This window comes from Periophthalmus magnuspinnatus, chromosome 23 (assembly GCF_009829125.3).
Source record: "Periophthalmus magnuspinnatus isolate fPerMag1 chromosome 23, fPerMag1.2.pri, whole genome shotgun sequence".
Lineage (NCBI taxonomy): Eukaryota > Metazoa > Chordata > Actinopteri > Gobiiformes > Gobiidae > Periophthalmus > Periophthalmus magnuspinnatus.
Genome location: NC_047148.1, coordinates 18,825,384 through 18,849,838, shown reverse-complemented (window position 1 = coordinate 18,849,838; position 24,455 = coordinate 18,825,384). Strand labels below are relative to the sequence as shown.

The 24,455-nt window shown below is 40.7% G+C and overlaps 2 protein-coding genes across 2 annotated transcripts in view; both read right to left on the bottom strand.

The window, feature by feature from the left end:
• Positions 1 to 23,412, bottom strand: part of LOC117391992 (collagen alpha-1(V) chain-like) — a 36,693-nt gene extending 13,281 nt beyond the window's left edge. The window contains exons 1-28 of the mRNA XM_033989955.2: positions 23,251 to 23,412; positions 19,146 to 19,359; positions 18,464 to 18,626; positions 10,931 to 11,062; positions 9,326 to 9,442; positions 8,841 to 9,218; positions 7,053 to 7,517; positions 6,921 to 6,977; positions 6,559 to 6,600; positions 6,034 to 6,096; positions 5,885 to 5,959; positions 5,128 to 5,220; positions 4,820 to 4,876; positions 4,685 to 4,738; positions 4,558 to 4,611; positions 4,431 to 4,484; positions 4,297 to 4,350; positions 4,168 to 4,221; positions 3,518 to 3,562; positions 3,020 to 3,073; positions 2,817 to 2,861; positions 2,481 to 2,534; positions 2,356 to 2,400; positions 2,122 to 2,175; positions 1,539 to 1,583; positions 1,381 to 1,434; positions 513 to 557; positions 200 to 253 (exon numbers count right to left, since the gene is read on the bottom strand). Coding sequence (XP_033845846.1) covers positions 200 to 253; positions 513 to 557; positions 1,381 to 1,434; positions 1,539 to 1,583; positions 2,122 to 2,175; positions 2,356 to 2,400; positions 2,481 to 2,534; positions 2,817 to 2,861; positions 3,020 to 3,073; positions 3,518 to 3,562; positions 4,168 to 4,221; positions 4,297 to 4,350; positions 4,431 to 4,484; positions 4,558 to 4,611; positions 4,685 to 4,738; positions 4,820 to 4,876; positions 5,128 to 5,220; positions 5,885 to 5,959; positions 6,034 to 6,096; positions 6,559 to 6,600; positions 6,921 to 6,977; positions 7,053 to 7,517; positions 8,841 to 9,218; positions 9,326 to 9,442; positions 10,931 to 11,044 — 2,226 coding nt within the window. The 5' untranslated portion in view covers positions 11,045 to 11,062; positions 18,464 to 18,626; positions 19,146 to 19,359; positions 23,251 to 23,412. The remainder of the gene's footprint in view (positions 1 to 199; positions 254 to 512; positions 558 to 1,380; positions 1,435 to 1,538; positions 1,584 to 2,121; positions 2,176 to 2,355; positions 2,401 to 2,480; positions 2,535 to 2,816; positions 2,862 to 3,019; positions 3,074 to 3,517; positions 3,563 to 4,167; positions 4,222 to 4,296; positions 4,351 to 4,430; positions 4,485 to 4,557; positions 4,612 to 4,684; positions 4,739 to 4,819; positions 4,877 to 5,127; positions 5,221 to 5,884; positions 5,960 to 6,033; positions 6,097 to 6,558; positions 6,601 to 6,920; positions 6,978 to 7,052; positions 7,518 to 8,840; positions 9,219 to 9,325; positions 9,443 to 10,930; positions 11,063 to 18,463; positions 18,627 to 19,145; positions 19,360 to 23,250) is intronic.
• LOC117392056 (collagen alpha-1(XI) chain-like) overlaps positions 17,169 to 24,455 on the bottom strand; it is a 44,986-nt gene continuing 37,699 nt past the window's right edge. Inside the window, 5 exon segments of the mRNA XM_033990038.2 lie at positions 17,169 to 17,198; positions 18,464 to 18,626; positions 19,146 to 19,359; positions 22,628 to 22,703; positions 23,251 to 23,349. Coding sequence (XP_033845929.1) covers positions 17,169 to 17,198; positions 18,464 to 18,626; positions 19,146 to 19,359; positions 22,628 to 22,703; positions 23,251 to 23,349 — 582 coding nt within the window.

Below are 24,455 nucleotides of genomic sequence, written 5' to 3'. Positions count from 1 at the left end.
TGAGGAAAATAACTTGATTATCATTAGGTCTGAGTGGTGCAGTGACTTATGTGTGCTCATTACACACAGCTCCACACTGGTTACAAAGGCTGGCCCCGAAAACGGCTAACGTGACATGAGTTTTTAGCACATTCATTTACTTTTGCTAAAGGTCACAGGAGCAGAATTCACTGAGTTCAACATAAACAAGAACCCTTACCCTGTCGCCCTTGATGCCCATATCTCCTTTAAATCCTGGGAAGCCGTCTTCTCCCTTTGGAGTGACGTAAAGAACAGAGGTGAGAATGTTAATGAAGCAGAAAGGCCCATTCACGCTCAAGGACCAAGAGACACTCGCCAACTAAATCTCCTGTTGCCATAGTAACCGACAGTAGGCACAGGTTTATGATTAATTTCATGAATAACTAGACATTTCAAAGTGTTAAATCCATGTCATTGTAGGAAGATGTTTTATTGATATTTTATAACAATCAAAGCAGTCACAAAAGCATACATTTCTGAGTCGCACTTACTTTCTCACCCTTGTTTCCTTTTAGGCCTCGCACACCATCAGCTCCCTGTGCACCAAGGATAAGAAAATATTAGACATGTCATAGTTAAAAAGTGTAATTAGCCTGTTCAAAATTCAAGTACAAAAATAGCTCTAATCTGTAACAATAGTGTCATCTACAGTGACTTCAAATAAAGATTTCAGAGCTGAGACGCCCTGCCTCCCCATAGTGGCATTTTACTGCAGCATATTTTCATTTACATGTTTTCATTGTTGGAAGTGTGACATTTTTGAACCCTGCATGGAGTCTGATTTATTTATTTTTTGTATTAATCACAAGTAAGTACACAGTAGTGATGTGAGTGCAGATGGGGGGAGGTGAAAGCAAAACGGCTCAAATACAGGAAGCATGAACTGAAATACAACTCTGAGTGAGTTTATAATGAAGTTAAACCGATAACATAATCAAAGGCTCATAAAAGCTGATTGCATAATATGTTTCCTTTAGTGTTTCTAATAATAAACTATACTAAACTAATGCTAAACTCTCTGGCAGTGGCTTTGTCTTTTCACACCGAGCACCACCAGATCTAAATAAACTATATAACAGGACTATTTCAGGTCTAATCTAGACTAAACAAGATCTAAACATGGACTACATTATTTTCACTATATTTCTAAACAAGAAATTATCCAAAAGGAGGAAATAAGTGGATAAAATTAACTCTACATAACTAACAAACTCACAAACTCCAGAGCTGTCCAAGTACGACCTGAAGGAGCTTGTGTACCACCAGTGATACACACACCACAGAAACACTGACCACGACTGGCAGATTTAAGTTTAATATGAATAAATATTAACGCTGATTCAACTGTATTTATCTTACCTTTACACCGCGAGGGCCAGGGTAACCGATGGGACCTTGAGGACCAGAAGGACCCTGAAATAGTTTAAAGTAACATCAGTGTTTTACTTTCGTGCTGATCTAATATACAAAATACAAATACCCAATCAGCCTGAAAAATACAAATCAAAATATCTTACCAAGTGTCCCTTTTCTCCAGGAGGCCCTTCCTTTCCAGGATGACCCTGTAAGTACATTGTTGCATAAATATATAGTATTGCATCTATTATTATATCCACACCCGGGTCTTGAAAATGTTAGAAAGTACTAAAAGGAGCATTAATCAGTTTGTGTTTTTATGCACGTTAATACAAAGGTTTATCAGCTCCAATGGGCATGTAAAAGCCAAGTCTGCCCTCAGGAGCTGCACACACACACACACACACACCCCCACACACACACACGCACGCACACACATCTGCAGTCAAAAGATCGGAAGGGAGTTGATTGCTTTCTGTAGAGACAAAGGAAACTAGCAAATCCCCTGATGGGTCCACTTCAGTGAGTGAAAATGGAAGGGGAAAAGCAACCGAAAGTGTAGGAAAGAAAGAAATATGTCTGTTGGTCTAATGAGAGGTTTATAAAAGAAGCATGGTTACAAAAGCTCAGTAAATGAACGGTATTCCCTCAAATAAAACTATGGTTAGTCCTGAGATAATGAGCAACATATATACATAATGAAATAAATAAGTGAATTTAAGATGTAAAGTAAGAGTAACTCACTGGTGGACCATCAGCTCCTGGCATTCCTGGTAGACCTGGTTTTCCTGTGGGACCCTATACACACCACAAGCAACAGTTAATAATATTTAGTACGGAGGAAAAATAGACATAAACATAAGCAGGTAATTAATAACAACTGTACAGTATAATAGTGTGATTAAATCCAGCTGGGACTGACTTGAGTTATACTGATAAAATCTCAAATTAACATCTTAAACAGCTGCAGCGCGCTACCTTCTCCCCCGGGGGTCCGATTGCTCCCTGTGGTCCTGGGAGTCCCTGAAACAAAGCCATTGAACAATAAGAACCTTTTCATTAAACATTTGAACAAACTGTGAGTCTAATGAGTCCGCTCTTACCTGAGCACCTGGATTTCCCTGCTGTCCCGGGGGTCCTGGTTCTCCCTGAGGGCCCTGTAAACACCACACAGATGTTTTTAAAGTATTTATACATTGTCTTTACCTCAACCCTCAACAGTTTTTAAATGATATAAGCATATGTTTACGTTCAGAAGTAGATATTTGCTCAGAGAGAGAACAGTCACTGTGTGTTTTTCTAAAGCTGTCACAGATTGTCTTGTGTTGTTTCATACATTACACAGAGAAAGCTGATAATCCCATGTTTTACACTGTGAGAATCCAAATTTTGCCTCTCTCTTTCTTATCAAAAGTGAATTGTATTGGGAGAACACTTACAATATTTCCTTTTGGTCCAGGTGGTCCATCTGATCCAGTCACGCCCTATGAGCAAGTACATTAAAATGAACAAACATGAAGGAAAATGTAGTAAGAATTAACAGCCACTATCTGGGCTTATTTTCATTTCTGTTTAATTTTAAATGGATGCTAATGACAAAAACATACATATGCAGAGCTTGAGAAATCTAATGCTGACTTACAGGGGGTCCAGAAGGTCCTTGAGGTCCTTTTGGTCCCAGCAAACCACGGGGCCCCTGTGAGAAAGAGCGATAAATCCTTCACATTTTGAACAACACATTTAATCACATATTCTTCACAACCATGTTCTGACCTATAGTATTATCTATGTCACATTCCTACTGTGCCAAAACATGTAAAAAGAGGCATAACTTCTTGTACCATATTTGTGTTATGAAGCTGACTCGGCGCACCCTAGTGGCCAAACTAATATGGGGCAGTCTTTGAATGCTTCTTCCCATGAAATTTCCTTGTCTGACATTATAAAATGCTGTAAATACTTTGAAGATCAACTTTTTTATGCTGTTGAAATAGTATACAAAAGTCTTTAAAATAACGATGGTGTAGAATAAATATAAATGTTCTGTTGAGTGACATTACAGGAGGACAGAGTTTGACCTCTAGCTCTATCATATGGGCTCTCGGAATAAGACTGAAGGGGAATAGAAGTGATCACTCACTGGTTCACCAGGAAGTCCCCTGGGTCCGATCTCTCCATCATCTCCCTGAGAAAGAGAAAGAGCAGGTCAGAGAGTGGAACAGACAGAGAATGATAATGGAGAGGAAATTGAGGAAGTGTGAGGTGGGGGATGAAGGGATAATAGGAAGGCACAAAGACAGACGAGGGTGAGGTGGACTCGGGTTGCATTAGCAGCAGGTAATGAGCATGGAGGCAGGATAAAATGCAGACAATGGAGAGGAGATATAAAAGATATTCAAGCAAAAATTCAGTAACAGGTGAAATTGAGAACAGCTATAATGTGACGACATTATATAATCATGGAGACAGGATGATGCTCTACGTCTGGCATTCAGCCGAGAAAACAACCACCCAAATAATATGGAGCTGTGCAATTAGTCAGACTTTAATCAAACTGTGATGGAGCTGATCAAATAATATTGATTTTTTTTTTTTTTTTTATAGAATAGTGTAATCAATCATGTGGTAGAGTTTGGACTTTGGAGGAAAATTGGAGTTTGTGTTCAGCAGCAGAGAGGAAAGTGTTCATTTGTTCATTTGTTGTTTAAGCAGAAATGTGTTTAAAATGTCTTAGCTATGTTCACAAACTAATTTATTTATTTATTTTTTGTTATGAAATGCAACACCTACCCTTTCTCCATCCTCACCAGGTGCACCAGGGGGCCCCGCAGGACCTGGTTCACCCTGTAACAAGAACATGTCTGAGTTATTTTAGCTCATAACACAAAAAGTAAACTCAAAAAACGACAAAAAACTTACTCTGTGTCCTTTTTCACCAGGAAGCCCAGCCAGGCCATCAAAGCCCCTGTCTCCCTGAAAATAACATACAATAAACATGTTACATGTTACAACTGTGACATAAAGTTAAGACACTATTTAAAGTGCGATGTTACCTTTGGTCCAGACTGTCCTGGCATGCCTCTAGCACCATCAGCTCCAGATCGACCCTGAAAAGAAGTTGTGTAAAAGTTTGTTTTGCTTTTATGTCAGAGTATTAAGAGCAACAGTCTAATGCTTTACCCTTCGGCCTGGTTTTCCAGGAGGTCCTGGAGAGCCCATGGGTCCTCTGGGTCCCTGAAACACACAGTTACTGTAAATATTTCAACTTGTACAAATGCACAAATGTTGCTACTTGTATTTGACAAACCTGTGGTCCGGCTTCTCCTGACTCTCCCTTCAGACCTGGTACACCAGGAGGTCCCTAACAATGAAAGTGCAATTGAGACAAAACTGCAGAAGAATGGATTTTCAAATTAGATGATAATTGTTTTAAAATACATACAAGTGGACCAGGACGACCCGTTAAACCCATTGGACCAGTTGGGCCTCTCATTGCCAGCTGAAAAGATATAGTGAATAATCAATACATAAAAGGAAAGACACTAATACCAAAACAATTGTCAATCACCCACTCAAACACTACACTCACACAAGGTAGTGTCTACATGTTATATATTTATATTATTATTTTATTTGTATTTATTTTTTTATTGTGTATAAGTTATGTTATCATTCTGAAGTCATAAAGACTTTTCACACAAGACATGTAGAAAAAAGCTAAAAGTTATAGTTCTGTAGAGTGCTGGTTACCCTGGCCTGCTGCATTATGGCTTGCATCTGGGCTTCTTGAGCTGACATTGCAGGTCCCTTTTGTCCAGAGTCACCTCCAGCACTGAACCTGAACTATAGACACAAACACATTACACATTACTCAAATCACTCAAATCAGGATTTTTTAAACAAAAGCAAAACATAGATTTCTCAAATTCAGAGTCCAATTTGAGTGCTAAATAAATCAGCTATAAGCATGGCTAAAATCTAGAAGGCATGACTTAAATGTGGCTATGAGTAAAGGGATGTCTAGTGACATCTGCTGGTGATATTATGGAATTGCATGATTTGTGAGTAAGACAGAAAAGTCACATAAAATATATTTGACTAGATTAAATACCATATTTATGACTACACTAAAATGTATACTGACACACTTATGGTGGATCTAAAGTGGAACAAAGATCCACTTCACAGCTTTTATGTTGAGGATGTGAAATTTAAACCAACAGTGACATCATTGCTACTGGTTTATGTTTTCAATACAGATGTGCAAGATAAAATTTACATCCCTATGTTTTTGTCATTCTGGTCTAAACCTTAACTGCTGAGCCCCTCTTCTCCTGATGATATACAGATATACTGGCATTACTCCAAAATATGTACTAACACACATTACATTTCCCAGATGTGTGTATGAATTACATTTATCTTCCCAAACAACATTAGTCATTAACTGGTACCTGTAAAGTGTGTGCAGCTACCACACCAGGTATGGTGGTTGAATTGTACTTACAGGTAACATGAGGACAGTTCCCGGAGGTCCTGGTAAACCATCAGCCCCGGGAAGACCAGGCCGACCTGGATCACCCTGCAGGAAAACCCCAAATTACTTTTACTATTTTTCACATAGGCAGATTTAACCTGAATATAAATGTTACTCACCCTCTCTCCAGGATCCCCAGGACTGCCTGGAGAACCAGAAGAACCTGGGGGTCCAGGGAGACCCTGTAAAGGAAAAACATTAGAACTTGACAGAGAGAGTAATACAGAAATACCATATCTGACGCTGTATATGCTGCTGTTTTATCTTGCTAAGTGGTCACACGTGGGAGATAGGAATGCATGAGGCAATACAACGCTGTTGAGAGCTAAATCCTTTGTGAGGCACTTTCTGTTTGACTATTGCCTAATGCTTCAGTGGCTTATTTCTATGGCACTCCATCAGCTGAGTGTCAGGAGCAACTGTTTGACTAAGAAAACTTGGCAAAATAAATAATTTTGTTCTTTCACATCTGGACAAGTTCTTTATCTCCTGAGGGAAATCACAAGGCTACTCCCTTTGCATTACTAACACTTTTACTTGAAGCCAATTCTAAAGCTTTTATACAATATTCTACAGCTGATCAAGAACTTATATTTTTAAGAAACTGTAAAAAGATAAAATATTGTGAGAGAGAGATGACTTACTGTTGGTCCTTCAGGCCCTGGTGGACCTTCAACCAGCATTCCCTAAAAACACAAACCGCACAATGGTCATCATACAGCACACTCATTCTTTTTGTTTGGCTGAATTGTTTCAGCTTTCTGACAGAATAAATATGAGTAAATATGGCTTATTCTCCGCTAACATTCAGCTAACACTTACTGACGACAAGACAGGCAGCACTTTGGCAGTAAAATAATCTCATTTTTAATCCATACTGTGTGTGTTTATATGCATTAGTGACAATTTCCCTCCACTTTATGTTGCTTTCCTAAAGACCAGCATGGAAAAGAAACATTTGAGAGTACGTCTGTGTTTTGTACTAAATATATGTTATCAAACTTACTGGCTCAATGACAGCGGGCTCACCCTTCTGCCCCTTTTCACCACGGGCACCATCAATCTATAAACACAACAGAATTAGACACACTACCTCTTGTTTGGTACTTTTGGCTATTTTTATTTTTTTTATTTTTACCTGTCCATAATATTCATCAGTCTCAGCTGGGAGCTCTTTTTCTTTGTGTCCATAATCCAGATCATCATAGGCACCATATGCATCCAGCTCGCTATCAGAATAATTAATGTCCTCCTCCTTGAATTTCTCAATATCATAGTCGAGCTCGCCATCGATTCCCAATCCGGTTCCCGTGGCTACAGACCCACCAGCTCCCGCGCCGGCACTCGCTGAGCCCGTCCCAGTGGAAGAAGAACTTCCTACAGACACAGAGCCTCCCCCGACGGAAATGGTGCCACCTCCAACTGAGACGGAACCACCTCCAACCGAGACAGAACTGCCGCCTGTAGAACCTCCTCCAAGAGTGATGGTGGAACTGCTGCCGCCTCCACCTCCAATGTGGACAGAAGAGCCGCCGCCTCCACCCGTCGTGTAAGAGCCGTCGCCGTAGTCGTATCCACCGTAGTCGTCATAGGCGCCTCCGGCCTTTAACACAAGTGGAGAGAATCAGCAACCAAGCGGGATGTATTTAATTTACATTTAGACACGTTTAGGTAAAAGCAAAAGTGGCAAAAGTTGAACGCGTAAAAGTTGTGTCTCTGGATTTGTGGAGGTAGGCCTACACACCGTTCTACTGGTCTAGAAATTAAAAATAATATGTGTATCCTGTCCAGTAATTAAGAATGATTAGATAAAGCAAGATCTAAACACAGAAACTTTCTACAATCGCCCACGTGGAAAAAGTTAACGAAAGCATCAAAAACTACTAATGCTAATTCTGCTAATTCTTTTTAACCTTTACTAGAAATTGCACTGGAATAATAATCTCGAAAAGTATTATACGGGTGATCAATATGCCAAAACACAAATTATGTATTCAATTTTTTATTTTTATCAGTAACTTTTAAGCTTAGATTCTGTCCAACTGGTCTGGAGTTTAAAAAAAACAAATATGTGTCATGTTAAGTGCATTGAACTTTTTTAAACTTGATACTCAGATACAGATAGCCCTCGCTGTAAACAACTCGGATGTGTTAGTTTGTGTAGTTAACCCCTTGCTTTAGAGAGATATTCAGGCCAGTTCTTTACCAGAGCTGCGCTAGAATAAAAGAAGCTACTTGGATGAGCGGGGAAACGTATTCACTCTGAAATATAGTGGGAAGAATTGAGTCTTTTTTGCCTCCTTGGATGACTGAGGGATTTAACAGATATCACTATATTCCTGGTTAACTCCACTGTCACACAACTGCACTAAACAGGAAAACGCAAAATTGCAATATGACGATAAAAGATTGTCACGGGGGAGTAGACCGACGATTCATTCATTTTTTTATTGCCGTATCGCCCAGCCCTGCCCTAGAGCTGTGGTGAGGTACAGGGTGTGAACGCTGAGTGTGGACTGTCAGGAAAAGAGGAGATGTAAATGTTAACGTTGTACGGTTTGGACAGTGGCACTGAACTGCACAGCACAGCATGAGCCAGCAGAGGAGATGATTTTGAAGTTCTCTTTGGGAGTGATGTCACGTTGGATGCCATGGAAATAAAGTCACATAGGTCAGATAAGGAAAACGCGGAAAGGAAAACTGTGATTGTGATTGTCTTGAACGCAGCTCTATGCTCAAACAAAGACACTTTTCCCACCCACACGTCCCATAGATCAGCCTCAGCATTTCTCTGAGCGACTGACAGGTGGATTTAACCAAAGAAATGAAGTGTGAACCTTTAGAAGAATATTTAAAATGGATCTTTAAGGCAATATAAAGATGATAAGTGGTAAAAATCCAAATAAAAGCACTCCTGTCTACTTACTGTTGTCTTGTTGGTTGTTACGGTGAACGTTCCTCCTCCGCCTCCCACGACGCTCTCTGTTTCAAGTGCGACCTTTGACCCAGCGCCCAAGTCGATGTCCCCTCCGCTGTCAATGTTGGTGATGGTGAAGCGGGTCGAGTCCTTCTCTGGAGCGGGTGTAGATTCGTCGTAGTAGGTGTCGTAACTGTCGTAGCTGTCGTAGGGACTGGTTTCCTCCGCATAGTTGTCGTCTCCCGTCGTTGACGTGGTTGAAGATGAGGAGCTGCTAGAAGAACCGGACGATGACGAGCCGGAGGAGGTTACTTTAGCACCGGTGCTACTAGAGCCGCCTCGTATAACCTCCTCCACTTTGGTCACCACGCTGTCGGAATCAGTCACCTATGAGAAAAAACAAACAAAAACTGAACAAAAAACATGCATTAATGTAGTACGCATTCATCAAAAGTACTGAGCAGTAGTTGTACAAACATAGTGGCTGTAAGTACCTTAATTGCATCTGCGGTTGGCTCCTCTGCATCAGTGGTGGATTCATAAACTTTGCCATCCACATCTCCATAGTAGGGATATTCGTAGTAGTAGGGATCATCTGTTTCTTCTGTGTTCTTTACCAACAAAACACCACAAAACAACGTAAATAGCAATAATAAAAATAATGTATCTTTCTATCTCAGGTCGTTTTCCCATGTTACCGTGCATCATTCACCCCAAACACCGCAACAAGAGCCACGTGAGAGATGATTGGCGAACTTATTTCTATGACTTCAAATGGACAGAGCATAATTACGCACGCACTCGTTTAACCCTATACGTGGTCATCTTTTCTTTCACCTGTGGCTGAATGTGCCGTGAGGACTGTACGCACTGGTGGTGGAGGAGAAACAGCTTTTTGAATGACACACACAGGCAGACCAAGGCTCACCTGCGCAGACAGACCAAGGCTAAACTGCGCAGACAGACCAAGGCTCAACTGCGCAGACAGACCAAGGCTAAACTGCGCAGACAGACCAAGGCTCACCTGCGCAGACAGACCAAGGCTTCCCTGCGCAGATAGACCAAGGCTAAACAGCGCAGACAGACCAAGGCTTACCTGCGCAGATAGACCAAGGCTAAACAGCGCAGACAGACCAAGGCTAAACTGCGCAGACAGACCAAGGCTCACCTGCGCAGACAGACCAAGGCTAAACTGCGCAGACAGACCAAGGCTCACCTGCGCAGACAGACCAAGGCTCAACTGCGCAGACAGACCAAGGCTAAACTGCGCAGACAGACCAAGGCTCACCTGCGCAGACGGAGGCAGCAAGAGACTGTCACTGATATTAAGTTGATCCAAATGGCCTCGTCAGACAAAAGTGTCAAACAGCAACCGCATCGCCCATTTATACAAGTATACGTGAGCCGAGCGTCTTTTTCCCAGTTCGAATTACTTTTACAGACTGCGTTGGTCACCCAAGCTCTTTTACATCAACCTAAGTAGTTGAAAACGACCTCAGTCTCCAAATTTCAGATTGAGATTAGTGAAGAGTGGCCTTTCACATTGCTAGGCCTGTCACAATAATTACTGCATCGACTTATGGTTCAATAATAATGTTTCGGGCTTAATTTGTATTGCGTGTAACGTTTCTTTGCACAGGTGTTTCATTATATGGATTTATTGAGGTCCAGGAGCAGAACCCCGCCTCAACCTCTCACCTCATTATTTAATCCATCAATAAATATCTCCGTTGCACATCATTGTTGCGGCGTGAACGTTTTCCAGAGCAATACATATATAGAACGTGCTTCAGGCCTATAAAATATATCAACACATTCAACAAGCTGCACACTGCTCATGTCAACTTTTACACATAAGGTCAAAAGGTGAAGTGTGTGTTCTTGTTGTGATAGTGAGTTCATTGTCTGTTTAGTGCATGAGTGAAAGCTCGGTGCAGGCTTAGGCAGGCATCACATTAGTTTAGCATCATTCCAACATTATTAACAAAATACTTTCCCTTATAACACCACTTTTAAAAGTTTGGGTCCTGTTTTTACCCGCCTTTTTTGTCAGCATATTGTAGATCAAACTGCGATATTAGAAAACAAATAGCGCGTACGTAATCATCTGTGTTGGGGTCTTGGTTCTGAGGCTGGTCTGGTACCGCCACTTCACAATCGGGGCTGTAGTGCTCACAGTAGTCATAGGCAGCACGGTGGTCTGCTACAATCATTAGCTGCTGAATGTCTCCCTGGAAACAAACAAAAAAAGGAAGTTAGAAAATGTAAGAAAAGACTAATTACAATGATTACAAACAAACATATGAAATAGCTTTAATATAAGGGCATTATACACACATGAATCTCCTTTTCTAACAGTTATATGATAATTAAGTCGTGTGTTACTGTGCACATTGTGTTCACTCTGGCATATATACAGTTTATCTTAATTTAACATATAAAACAAGAAGGGTCATACACCGGTGCATATGCGTCTACAACAAGATGGATTACTTCCAGCAACACCTCGGCATTTTCTCCCTCAAGCAAAGTGTTAGGTGAGTAAATGTATTTGGCGAAGGGAACATGAACAAGCTTGTGGTAGCTGACCTGATTGATGGCGCTACTATGCGAAGCACAGGACAGTGGCATAAGGCAAAGATTCAGAAACAAAAATGAAAAAAAAAAGAAGCAGAGCAGAGATGAAAAAGGCTCAAAAGGATCCCCGGGCTACACAGGAAGTCGGGTGTAAACTGTATATTCAACACAATGGATATGCTACAAAACAATTTAGCCAAAATTCCCTCACATCACGTCCAAATGTGATGATGTCATTCGTCATCGCTCAACAAATTCTCATCTGAGCCCTTCAGTGTGTGCGACGCAGCCATGGGAAAAAGCAACAGCACGGAGATGTTTTCAATTATATCAGAATGCCAAACCCCAAGCTAGTCATTCCAGCTCAGATTCTCAAAAGGATTCCTATTTTTTCCCAACAAACACAATGAATTTTATTTGTGGTTTGCTCAGTGACAGTTAACAAAGGACACCGATCATAGTTGTAACCGCTGAGCGTGCCACACAGACTTTTGCGTCCTTTAATAATCGTAACAGAAGATTCCACAAGATGCTGTTTCCTGTTGCTGGCTCGGGCTATCAGTGATGTTTATGGGGGGATACAGAAAAACAAATCCTTTTCTCCGGGACACAAGGACTGTGTTAGTCATTAGCCAGATCCTCTCCAGGCTCTAGAGTCAAGAGCCCAAGGAAAATTTAAAATGGCGCCTTATAACTGCCCCCACGTGATTCTGGTCTGTCCAAGTTATCTGCACTGAGAGGGGATGTGGAGGATTTACTGTTTATTAGACGCAAAGGACTGAACAATTCATCTTTTCATCAGTTTCAACTATAGTAACGCGCATTTAACGGTGCTAAGATGTGGTGACGGGTCTGCTGGATCTGCGGTTTGTCAAGAAGGTGATGTCGTCAATCCAAGTTACAGTTCAGATCTGTGGAGAGCATGTCCCGCTCACTGTCGGAATGCATGTTTTTTAATGCGTTTTTGAGCAATACAAGCGTAATTAAATGCATGCACGATGGATACGTTTAATTCAATACTACTAACATTTCAGGCAAAGCAAGAACATCTGCGTGGAGATAAGCAGGTGGCGTACGCTTCACCAAAAAGTTACACACATGTAGTATCAGCCTGCATTTGTATGGGACCGAATGTAATATTTATGCAAATACTTAAAACGGAGCGGTTCCTACACAAGCTGTTTTACTTTACCACGAGTCAGAGATGCATTTTCTCAGCATACCGCTCAAAAGAACAAGAACTTATATAAGCAACAGTTCAACAGATGTAAGAAAGCACAGCAAATTCCTATGATGTACTACTGCACCTACGCCAGCTCTCTCTCTCTCTCTCAGCCATGACCATTACTTCAGGGATTTCAGGAAATATGTGAACAAACTTGTTTTTTATCAGCTAATCCATAAAGCACTGCAGAGTCAGGACAAAAACACAATTCAAAATCTAGAAATGGGATGAAATGAGTGAAATAAAAAGTTGCACATGATAAAAAACTACAAAATGACTATAATACATACACTAAATACATATAGGTTTTACAGGAAACTAATATTTGATTGATTTCAAAGGCAGCAAACTGTTGATAATTTGATGTTTTGCAGGTTAATATGATTTTGTAAATATATACAGCACTGTGAGAATAAGATGTCTCAGGATATTCAGATAAAACATGATTCTGTACATGAAATAACTCATTCAAATGCTGCGTTTTACATTATTTCAAACCATATTGAGTTGCAAATGCGCTTTTATGCATATATTTGTCAGCGCTCCTACTTTTGGACCTCTCACAAAGACTCCAGCTTGTGTCAGGATCCCTTCAACCAACAGGAAGTAATAACTCACATTACAACTACAGCTATAGTGAATCAGCGTGTCGTCTATACAAATAACACATGTGCAACAAACACTAGATCCTATTATCACATATAGGTTACATCCACACACACACAAACGCACACACCACTCATCCCACACCCAAACACCGCTGGCGAGAACACTATGGGAATGATAAAAGATATGCAATCACTGTTCCTATTTAACTTGAGAGACGCTGTCATACTTCACTTGTGGAGCATCATATCGTCCGTCAGAGCGGTGCTTAAGGCGCACTCGTCTGACAATAACAGGGCTACAGCTGTCAGCCAAACCCTGGACGACTCTGATATACGACAGAGATGCTGGCCGCTGCTCCTCCAGCCACACTCCGCTGCAAACCAGCAGAACAAAATGGCTGTCCTCACTTATACTTTATGTTACCGAAATAGTTTCAAACACACAAATCAGAAAGGATAAGAATAATTTTGAGTTCAAGCCATGGCTGGTTTTGCATGTCCCCTTCAGAGTGATATCGGGTTCTTCTTATACGGGACGTTTAGTGGTTTGACTGAGTGTAATAGCAGATAGCAGTAGAATAATTAGACTAAGGTGGAATGAAGTAATCACGATAATCATATGCATGGTGCTGTCAGTGGTAAAACTACAGTACTTCTACAGTGATTCCAGCACTTGAAATACCCATGTGAATATATGCGATACATGCTTGTGACCAGATGGGGGCATAGGAGAGCTCTAGTGGGGCTGAAGCCAAACATCTGGAGGCATCTGCGCCTGACCCACAATCATGAAAGAGAGACTGAGCTCATTGTGTTCCCTCTACTGAAAAGCACAGGACTCAAAATGCCTGACACATTTCGAGCTAATGCATTTTATTAAATTCTGTAAGACCCGACTACTGAAGACGTGGAGTAAAAAAACAAACAATAAAGACATAAGACAGTGGCACCTCTGCGTGTTACCCAGAAGGCAGTTATTATTTATCATTTCCTGTGTGCTAATAGAGAATGCGGGTAGGACAACCCCGCCGGAGCAGAGTGGGATTGTGGGAGGTCTGGCTGTGCTTAAGGAGAACTACTTCCATGACATATTTACACAGTCAGCCGTGAGCTCGGAGTCGTTTTTTTTTCTGCCAGAGCGCAGCACACGAGCACATTCACAGTCCCGCCACCACCTGGGCTTTTTCCAACATGACCGCAGAAACCAAACAACATGGAGCGCAGGTCAGCGAGCTGCAGTGGGGACATAAATCAGGATGGACAACAGTCAACACCTGCCTGGGGCTTTGGTATAAGGCTGGGGGAGATGACAAAAACATATTCACAATAGTTTTTCCTCACGTTTGAAACGATCCCAATTCGTGATTCAATGTGTATATGTTTTGTTTTATTTAAAAAATGGCTACTAATATTAATTTCCTGATCATAAACAACACAGACAAACCTAATCCTTAATAAATTCCAACAAAATGAAAACAAAAAAGTCCAAACTCTCTCCATGATCACCAATTAGACATGCCTATTTTGTTGTATTTAGAAAAGAAAGCTCAACTATTCAGTGAGTCGGGGGATTCGGTCTCCTTTTGAAATAGAAAAAGGATAATCTTTTTACCGTTATGACATTGAGAAGCTTAACCTTGATCCAATTTCGAACAAAAGCTTCAACTCATAAATACAGACAGCATCAACCTACTCATCCAGACTCCAGCTTGACTCCAGCGGGTCGAGGCTTCCAAGAGCAACAAACCTGTCTGCCACACAACTTACCCAAACTTATCCAACTCAAGCCCCTGAAAAAATCTCTCCCTCATCCCTCCTTTCCACCCTCGACCTCATCTCTCCATGTTCCCACAGCTTCTCTATCAAAACTCAACCCTAACGAGAGCGTCTTTTCTGACTATTTAACTCGACATCATCTACCTATAGCGTTTTCTTTTGCTCTAGTGGAAATCTGAACATCTTGCCGAGCCTAAAAGCAAAGAAAAAGACTGTTTGAGTTGGCTGTTAGCAGAAATCTACATAAGAAAACTGCTGAGGGCACACTTCGACGTGCTGACACAGTGAAGGAATAACAGAGGAAAAGTGAGTGAAAGACAAACATCTGACACGAGTTAGAGAATTTCTGTTTCATTATCCGCAGTGGAAACTTGAACGACTTGGGGGGGGGAGGCTGGGAATTCTGCTGCCCAGTGTACACTATTAAGAGAGGTGTGCTGGCACAGTTGGACAATTGCTTTATTTTTGTCATTTTTATGTAGTTCTAGCAGTCTTTCAGTAATAAGGCCAAAAATATCTCCAAAAAGGTCGTTCAATGGCCATTTTTGAAGGATGTGTTCAATTATAACCCAATACTGAGTAAACCATCTCCATATGACAACACATGGCAAAGAAAATAGGCTCATTATATGCTGAAAAGAAACTATTACACCATAAACTTCATTTTTAGACTTATCTGTGAAAACCTAAACGTAACAACCAAAAGCGCCCCTGTTTATTATCAAGTTATGACATTTAATCCAGATAAAACGACCCTAATCAGCTTATCATCAGCCTTTCAAGTACCTAGTAGAAAAACTGTACAAACCACAGTTTTAACTTCTTTGGAAGACAACATTTTGCAGGTTTGTTGTACTTTAAAATGCGTGATGTGCTAAACAGTTAAAATGAGTATTATTTTGTGTATATGTTTTACACAGTATAGCATAACCACACATATTTAGTCTTCAGAATGCAAAAAGTACATGCAGGTTTGGGTGAAGGTGTAAATGAGATCCTTCAGATGCACCTCTGTTCCTCATGACTGATCCCTCTGATCTCCAAAGGGTAGTGACCCAGACTGAAGGCACGAGAATGTGTAAAAGTCACCAGTCTAATAAAGCTCTTAACAAGCCCAAGTTCATGTGCTGGCTTCTCTCTGTCCTATTATAAATGAACACTAGTGTCTTGGCTGCACAATCTATTTTCACAAAGTTTTACTAACCCTTTCTAAACAATCAAACACATGACAAGGACAGACAGTCGGAGCAGTGGAAACCAAAAACCTCAGGATGAGGTCATGAGCACAAAACAGAGCGTTATCAATGTTTCCGGGGTTTGATCCAAAGTGATGACTCTATATCTCCTTCCCATTTTCCATCCAACATGATCATTTGTACTATGCTTTGGACCATCTCCACTTCACTTCAATGTGATGAAAAAACTAAAAGATGTCTACTTACTTAAAAAACATTAATATTAGTTAGTTAATATGAAATAATTAATTTATTAATATTAGTGACAGCTTTTAATTTAGCTTTGCAACAAAAATCAAAGTAGTACTTATGCAGATGTGTGTACTCTTACTTAAACACCGATACTTTTTACACTTATACTATTACACACTTTACCGCTCTGCAATTAGGCATGTTGGACTCATTTTCTTATGCCACATAATAAACACAGTTTGAGGCTGTGTTTGCTTCACAAATACACTCAATTTAAGCCCAAACTTAATATGTAAAAAAGTCATTAGCTGCTGTTATAATGACGCAGTAATAGACTCTAATGAGCCATATTTAGAGGTGTATGACAGTCTTTATAACTCTGTAATTACTGTTACATTTGTAACACATCATTACCAGGTGAAATTGTTTTCTTCTTAAATCATCCCCACCATAATTACACTCTGTGTCTTAACTGGCAGGAGAGATGTCTTGTGCTTGATACCAGGAAAAGGCAGAGAGGTAGACTGAGACAGATCTGTGGCCACAGTAACCAAACCACTAACCACTTGAGTCCATAGGCATCAGCAGACCCACGGCTACTGTACGTACAAACATGGTTTGTTTCATACACAGTCATCTTTAGCAAGGAAAACTTTGGAGAAGGGAGTAAACGGGAGAAAGGGAACCTCAATTTGAAAACAACGCAACATATTTTCCATTTGGCTCACTCTCCGGAGTCGGCCGTGCCTCCCACCTGGCAGACACAGCAGGAGCCCTTAAAACAACCCCTCACAAAATATCAGTCTGTTCTCATGGCAACTACTAGTCTGACTTATACACTTGGAAATTGTGTCAATTTAATGTCATTAACTATAATTTAATACTGTCACATAGGAGAATCAAGTTCTACCACTGATTTTTAATGCATACTTATAGTACTATTTGAACAGAGCCAAAAGCTGTTCATGCCAGACTGTACATTTGTCCAATGACCATTACAATGTTTTAGGATATCAGTAAAAAAGTGTACTTTTACATCCCATCATATGTGGAGATGGCTAAGACGACGGCTGAGACGCGCTTGGAGCTGATGATGTCATATTCCATTCATTCTGTGAGCTGGAGTTTAGCAGTGCAGAGGTGAAAGGTCAGCTGGCTCAGCATCACTCACATCAGTCAACCTCTGTTACTAATTATTATTGAGGGCCCTAGACTCACAGACTAATCCCCCTTTAAACAAGCAGCCACTCTGACAGTACAAAGACAATACGATTCCTTGTGCCTCTTAGCACACACATGTGTGTTTGCCTCGGATGGTTCATATACAGCTAACACACAAATGCAAGCACCGCTCAGCTCACAGTAGACAGCTGCGCTCCAAGGATCAGCATACATTATTCTTGTGTTTACATGGGGCATCAGCGGGTATTAGCGCATTCTGGCATTTCAACATTAAGCTCCCTCAGTAATGATCCGGATAAAACTATGGGAAAGCCCTTTCTTTAATAACAATAAAAAAAAACTTGTCAAAGCTTGTTGAGAAAATATATAAACAAGAAAACCACATTGCTGATGAGAAGATTAGAACTCTTTTGAAACCACAGTGAGGTGGCGAGGTCTTTTTGGTAATAGGTGTGACTGTACGTCTGGAATTTTGAATTCTGATCTTATCTTTGACGAGGGTTTCTCGAAGTGCCCGCAAGACCTCCTAGCACTATCTGCTCATTTGATCTGATTTCAACAAATGTTACAATCTTTATACACACACACATAAATAATTAGATTAAAACACAGGCCTATCTTATTATTCAATGGCGTCTTTGTCTATTTTCTCCCATTGCCTCAGACCCAAGACTAAAAGTCCAACAGGAAACGTCCCATTAAACAACGCTACAGGCAGCAAAATTGCAGAACAAAAGTCTACAGAAATGAGCCACGCAGTGTTGACTCTCATCATTTTAATACAGATGCAATATTGTAAATCTGCTGAGGAATACTTGAAATTGGAGAGATGCCTACCTCAAAAACCTCTTCATCAAGTATCCTAGTTCCAAACACAATAATTCCTTTGGTGTCAATAATGGGGTTGGGGCTTCGGAGCAGTTTCTGTGTGGTCTTCTTTTTACAGTCCAAAATGAGAGTGATGCTCTGTTTGTGCACACTGATGGCCACCCGATGCCACCTGGAAAAGACATATGAAATAGCATTAGCATTAGCACACACTGCACTCAATTATTGTATTATTATTGTATTTGATAGACATTTTTATAGTGTAGACATGAGAAAAAGTGCCAAAAGATTTAAATGGTGGAATAACTTGAAGAATTATATTTCCAAACATTGTATCACAAACGGTTATTGCATTATACACTCCAGCACACACAAAGCAGCAATAACAAAATGTCTCTCTTGTGTTTGTGGTTGTACAACTCAACTATAATTGTGGCCCCAGAGTACAGACAAAAATAACTTCGCTGTGATTTAGAGACATGACGTGACATAACAAGTAAGTCCATTTAGTTTGTAATTCTTAATTCTTTCATTCTTCTTATTTCACCTGTTAGTGCCAGTACAATCAGTCCAATGCAGATGTGCCAAAGGCTTAAACAGGCCCTGATTACATGTAATGGGAAGACGTTTACTTGCATATTGTGATGACAGATTGATAGCTGATCCCTAAATCACTAAACACGGCACTTACTTTCCATCGGCGAGATTGACTCCTCTGAAGAGCGGGTAGTCCTCAGGGCTGGGTTTGCCTGTTTGGTCCTCATAGAGGAATACAGGGGAGCGGCCGACCTCCAGGCCCAGCTGCTGGATGCCCTGCTCATTGTACACAGACAACAGGAAAGACTGGCTGCCCTTCTTTGGCTTCACTGTGGCCAAGATGGAAAAGTCTTCTGGGAACACATCACCTGAACACAAAGGTGAAAGAATGAATCAAAATGATAATATATTAAGGATGAACACAGACAGAAAAAGAAAGAAATGTGAGAGTGCAGTGTGTAGAGGGACAAAATTCCATTGCTCTGATCCATCACCCTTCATATTTTTATAGCATGTGGTTTATTTCTCAAACAAAGGAAATATAGTGCAATGCAAAAGACATCATGCATATCTTTCTATCTAAAAACATAGGAGACAGATTGATTGGCGCTTCATTCGGAGTCTTAAGAATATAGTCTTTCAGCAGACAAGAAAAAGTTCCAGAACTGTGAAGAAAGAGTCCAGATTTGTGGTTGCAGTGGTTTTGTAGCACCTCATGCAGCCATCAGACTCCTGCTTTACCGCGGTCTGGAAAATGTAACATTGGCACAAGTCCGTCTGAGCAGCCAATCAGAGGCCGAGGAGGATGAGCTGCCTCTGAGGGAATGTGGTATGGAAACCTGAGGTTGGACAAAGCAGAGGGGCTCAAGTACTAAACCATACCAGAGTCGCAGAAGCTATGGTCTTCTTGTTTACTCTATATTTAACTTATTCTATTTCAGTGATCACATTGCAAGAGTAAAATTCAAAATAAGAATAATCTTAAATACTCTTGAGACTGTTATCCATTTGTTTGTTTCTTGTTCATCTTCTGTCTTTTGAATGTTTTAATTGTTTGATTTTGAAAACATCTGGTCTAAAGATTTGCGTGAATATAAATGACCCTCATTAAAACTATATTTGGATATTCCTTGAAGAATGGCGTATCTGCTCTTGTAAGACGTACTGTACTGAGGTAGTGACAAGGAGCTACAGATATGAGAAAAGAATAAGCATCTCCGCTGTGCTGTCCTGCTGCTGTAGGGCTCATAGGGTCCTGGTGGAGGGCAGTGTGGGGTCACTCCACCAGGCTCAGGTTTCTCAGGAATGTGTTTCTCCAACCTGTGCTCCAGGCCCCCAGATGACAGATAGCTCATTCCTCCTCTATGAGGGAGCACAGTGAGAACGCAGGGTCAATGGTGCCAAAAAACCCAGAGTTTACAACACTACAAACGACCCAAATTACCTGAAAATACATAACATTTTGGAGGGTCATATTCTGTCCCTACATGCCTCATTTATTCTTAAAAACATATAATTGGTTACAGAGTCAGAAGCAGAAGTAATGCCAGCTCTGTGACAGAACCTCTCAACTATCACTCTAGTTGGTAAATGGACCATAGAAACATTTCTTCACAATAAAAAAGGCGACTCAGTCACCGCTGTCAAAATGTATTCTTCTCTTTTGGAGAAACAGCATTCCAGATCCCTTAGGCAACATATTAAACATGTTTGTGGATTTGCACATAAAGAGTAAGTTTTAGATTTTTATTAAACGTGATGCACCTGGGCCACACTGTTAATGCAGGACTGTTTGTAGGAAAGAACTGCAGACTTTTACTTGTTGGTTTGATAATCTGATTTGATTTATGCCAAACCAAATTCAAACAAAACACCATGTCCTAAAGCATTACTGTATGTTTCTGCTTACTGAGGCTGGTTTCTCTAGTGTAGTTGCTCATTAAGAGTAATAAAACTGGAACTACATGGCTCCAATTCCAGCAACGACTGAGCTCACAAGAGAAGACAAACAAAACCGAGTTGGTCAGATATCACTGAGACTGGGATGACTGCATCTGATTGACTGTACTGCTCCACGAGAGCATCTGAACATGTGCCAACATAGACAAAGTACTTTCTGTTTTCACTTGTACAGCATAGAAGTGTTGCCTGCTTCTTTTTCCACAGTACAAAATACTAAGAAAGATTCCTTGTGTTTCCAATCGTTAGTATATTGAAATGAATCATCTCTTCCACGTGTTTGCTTAATGATTGCATGTCTGCTCTTGCACTTTTCCAACACATCATTACAGACTGGCTTAGGGTCATGGGCCACTTTAATTCTGCATCAGAGCTACTGCTAATACCAAACGGATGGGAAAAAAGAAGCTTGTATACACGGTACATGTTTCCTCTTTGAATTCACACTTTACTTGTCACTTAAACTATGACATTGATAATTTACGCTCTGGGCCAAAGTCATAATTTAGCAGCGAACATGGGTTTAATGGAAATGGGTAAAATGATTTCATAGGGTCAGTTTCTTTTGGAATATACTAGTGTAATTTGCCAAAGTAAGGCTAACTATACAAATGGACACTCTGTCAACACTGTACAGCATTTGAATGAACATAAACATTTCTACAGTGTATTTATTCTTATTTAAGAGGTATGCCCCTCTGCTTGCTCTCTTCAATAACACCGCAAAACTTGTCTCTAGTTGTGGCTTTGACACTTACAGGGTCAGACAATATCGTTGCAGAGATGACACACTTTCTTTGTTACCTATTATTATGATATTTCTATGACTGTGAATAGGGAAAAATAGCACAATAAATTCTCAAAGTTAGGGCTGGGTGATAGGCCAACAACTTAATAGCCAGATTTTCTTGGCGCTAGACCATTTCACCAAAATAGCAGACAGTTATGCCACAGTTACTTCGATTTTTATCACTATCTCCAAGTCATTGTGAAAGTATTGTGAAATCTAATGTTTTTGCCTTGTTTTATTTACATAATTACATCTATCTACGCCTTTTCTTTTTACAGTAACTCCAGAAATTTTTACATATTGCTGTTTAAAGATTGGGCGACCACTGAGGCCTGTAATGTACTCTCTCAAGTTTGTTTTAAACATTGCAGACTATTATTTTGTAGGATCCGCAGAAGTATAATTACAGCATATTTATCTCTGCGCCTCATATGGACTGTGGTGTCACCCGGCTTCAAAGAGAACTCCGTTTGTTTGATTGAAGAGCATGACAAAACACGCCATCTCCGCAGGCTCGAACCTAAAGCCCCAGAGCTGAGCCATGACACGCATCAAAGGTCCAGTCAGGCCAAAGATACATCTGTGAAAACGTCTGGGGCCGCCATCCAATACAAGCTTCGAGAAGTCTTAAGAGGAAAGAATAGCTAGTCCCCTTCCTGTTTGAGTCCCAGCAGCACCAATGCTATCTGTCAGCTAGAGCAGTGCTTTCCAACTTTTTCGTCTAACGTTTCACACTTGAGGACCCTCTAAACCATATACCAGGCAAATATATACGTTGAAAAGCAGTATTCAGTTATAATTTGATCCTGAAACTGATGTCCAAACTCCTCCAAAACCTTCTCGAGGGTGTTAAACGCACAACAAAGAACATCTGTATTAAATTTCACCTTCTTCTAAATATCCGAAAGCCGCTAAGTGCCCCCCTGCTAAACGCTCCCGTAACCCTCGTTGGGAAACACTGAGCTAGAGGAAAAATAACAAACCATTACTCTGAGTCTAGATGCTAAAGAGAAGTTAGCCAGTAGCAATGGTGGATGAGAATGAGAGAAAATTGTGAGGGAAAATAAGGAGAAGAAGAGAAGACGGAGGGAGGAGGAGAGAGGAGCAGTAACCCAAAGCCACGTCAGCACAATAGAACAAGGCAGAAGTGGAAATCCAGACGTCCCTTCACCCCACCTCTGTTTTCACTGCTTTTCCATTCATTTTAATGGGGCACTTTTAATCTTATCTAGTTTTAACAAGAAGCGTGGTGTATATATACATTTGTAGTGTTTCCCTCTGTAGTTTTGTTCCATGTTGAGATAATTACGACCAAATTAGCTAAAAAAAATAAAAAAGCAACATTATCCTTTATAGAAAAACGATTTAACAAATGAGTAGGAAAAGCTGGAACTATGTCTACCAGCTGGTCTAGGAACACTTTGGGATTTCCCCGGAAAGCCTTGAGGATATATCCAGGCAAAGGAGTGTCTGAGTGTTTCTGATGTAGTATTAAAATGGAGTAGCTTACCTGAATAGAGTTGTTTGGTGGGCGCAGAGAGCTGGGCATCCTTGGATACTCGGTAGGCTTCATCAGATCCTTGTGTTGACCGCCGATGTGTGCAAAATCCTGTTGTTTTCGTAACACCCTCCGGTAAATTGTGAAAATCTAAAATCTTCAAGAGGTCTACTGGTTCCACTGTAAGAAAACACAACAAAGACCATTTTAGTGTTTCTTGCACAGCAGTGGGGTCATGCATTAGGATGTGACAAACACTGACGGGGCTGGACTGTATACTTTGGCAAGCTTTCATTGTGTAAATTCCTGACTTTGGTTTTCAAACTTGAGCTGAGTCAGAAATTGTATAGTCACTAAGAGGGACACTTGACTGTTGTGGCCGTGGGAAGATTCTGTTATCCATTTCAGCACTAAACAGAGGCATGCCCATTTATAGATTTGCCATGATCACGGGTTACAGTAGAGCAAAGTCAACCCTTCCATCCATCTCTTTGCATGATAAACCTGCCACTGCCTGCCTTTGGCCACAACCATACAATTAGCACACTCTCAGGCCGTTGGTCTGGGCTATACCCTGGTCACCGCAGCTGTACACTGGGTCGTAGCACAATATGATGTCGGTTTGTGACCTACAACCGCATCTCCACAAACCAAAACCACCAGGACAAACAGCTGCTCCTAAAGGCAGAAGCACACCGGGAGCACTGCAGGACACAGCTGTGGCCAAGACTCTCTTATGTCTAAAGACACAGGACTGTCTTGTATTACCAAAGGCAACCAAATGTAGACAGATATATTTACTCCATAATTACACAAATACATACTAACAGTCAAACATACAAACAACACAGAAGCAGTTTGGAGTGGTTCAGTATCCACTGTACAGCATAACTGTTACCAGATTTGTACCCACAAGTGAAGAACACTTCGTCCTTCTCTCACTACACTGCTCCATGATCAACTGTCTGGTATGCTCCATGGTAGTTGATTCCACATGGTTCTCATCTAATAACATGCCTAAGAACAAAATTGGCCATGACACATGGGTGTTATTTTATAGTCTTCAGTCAGGAACTATAAAGTAACACCCATTAATAAGGCAAAGTTTTTTGGCACAGAGCTGCACTTACAGCACACATCATGGACATTTTCCTGACATAGAAGAAATAAAAAGGAAGTACAGGCCCTTTAAGTTTTGTCTGAGAAATACAAACAAG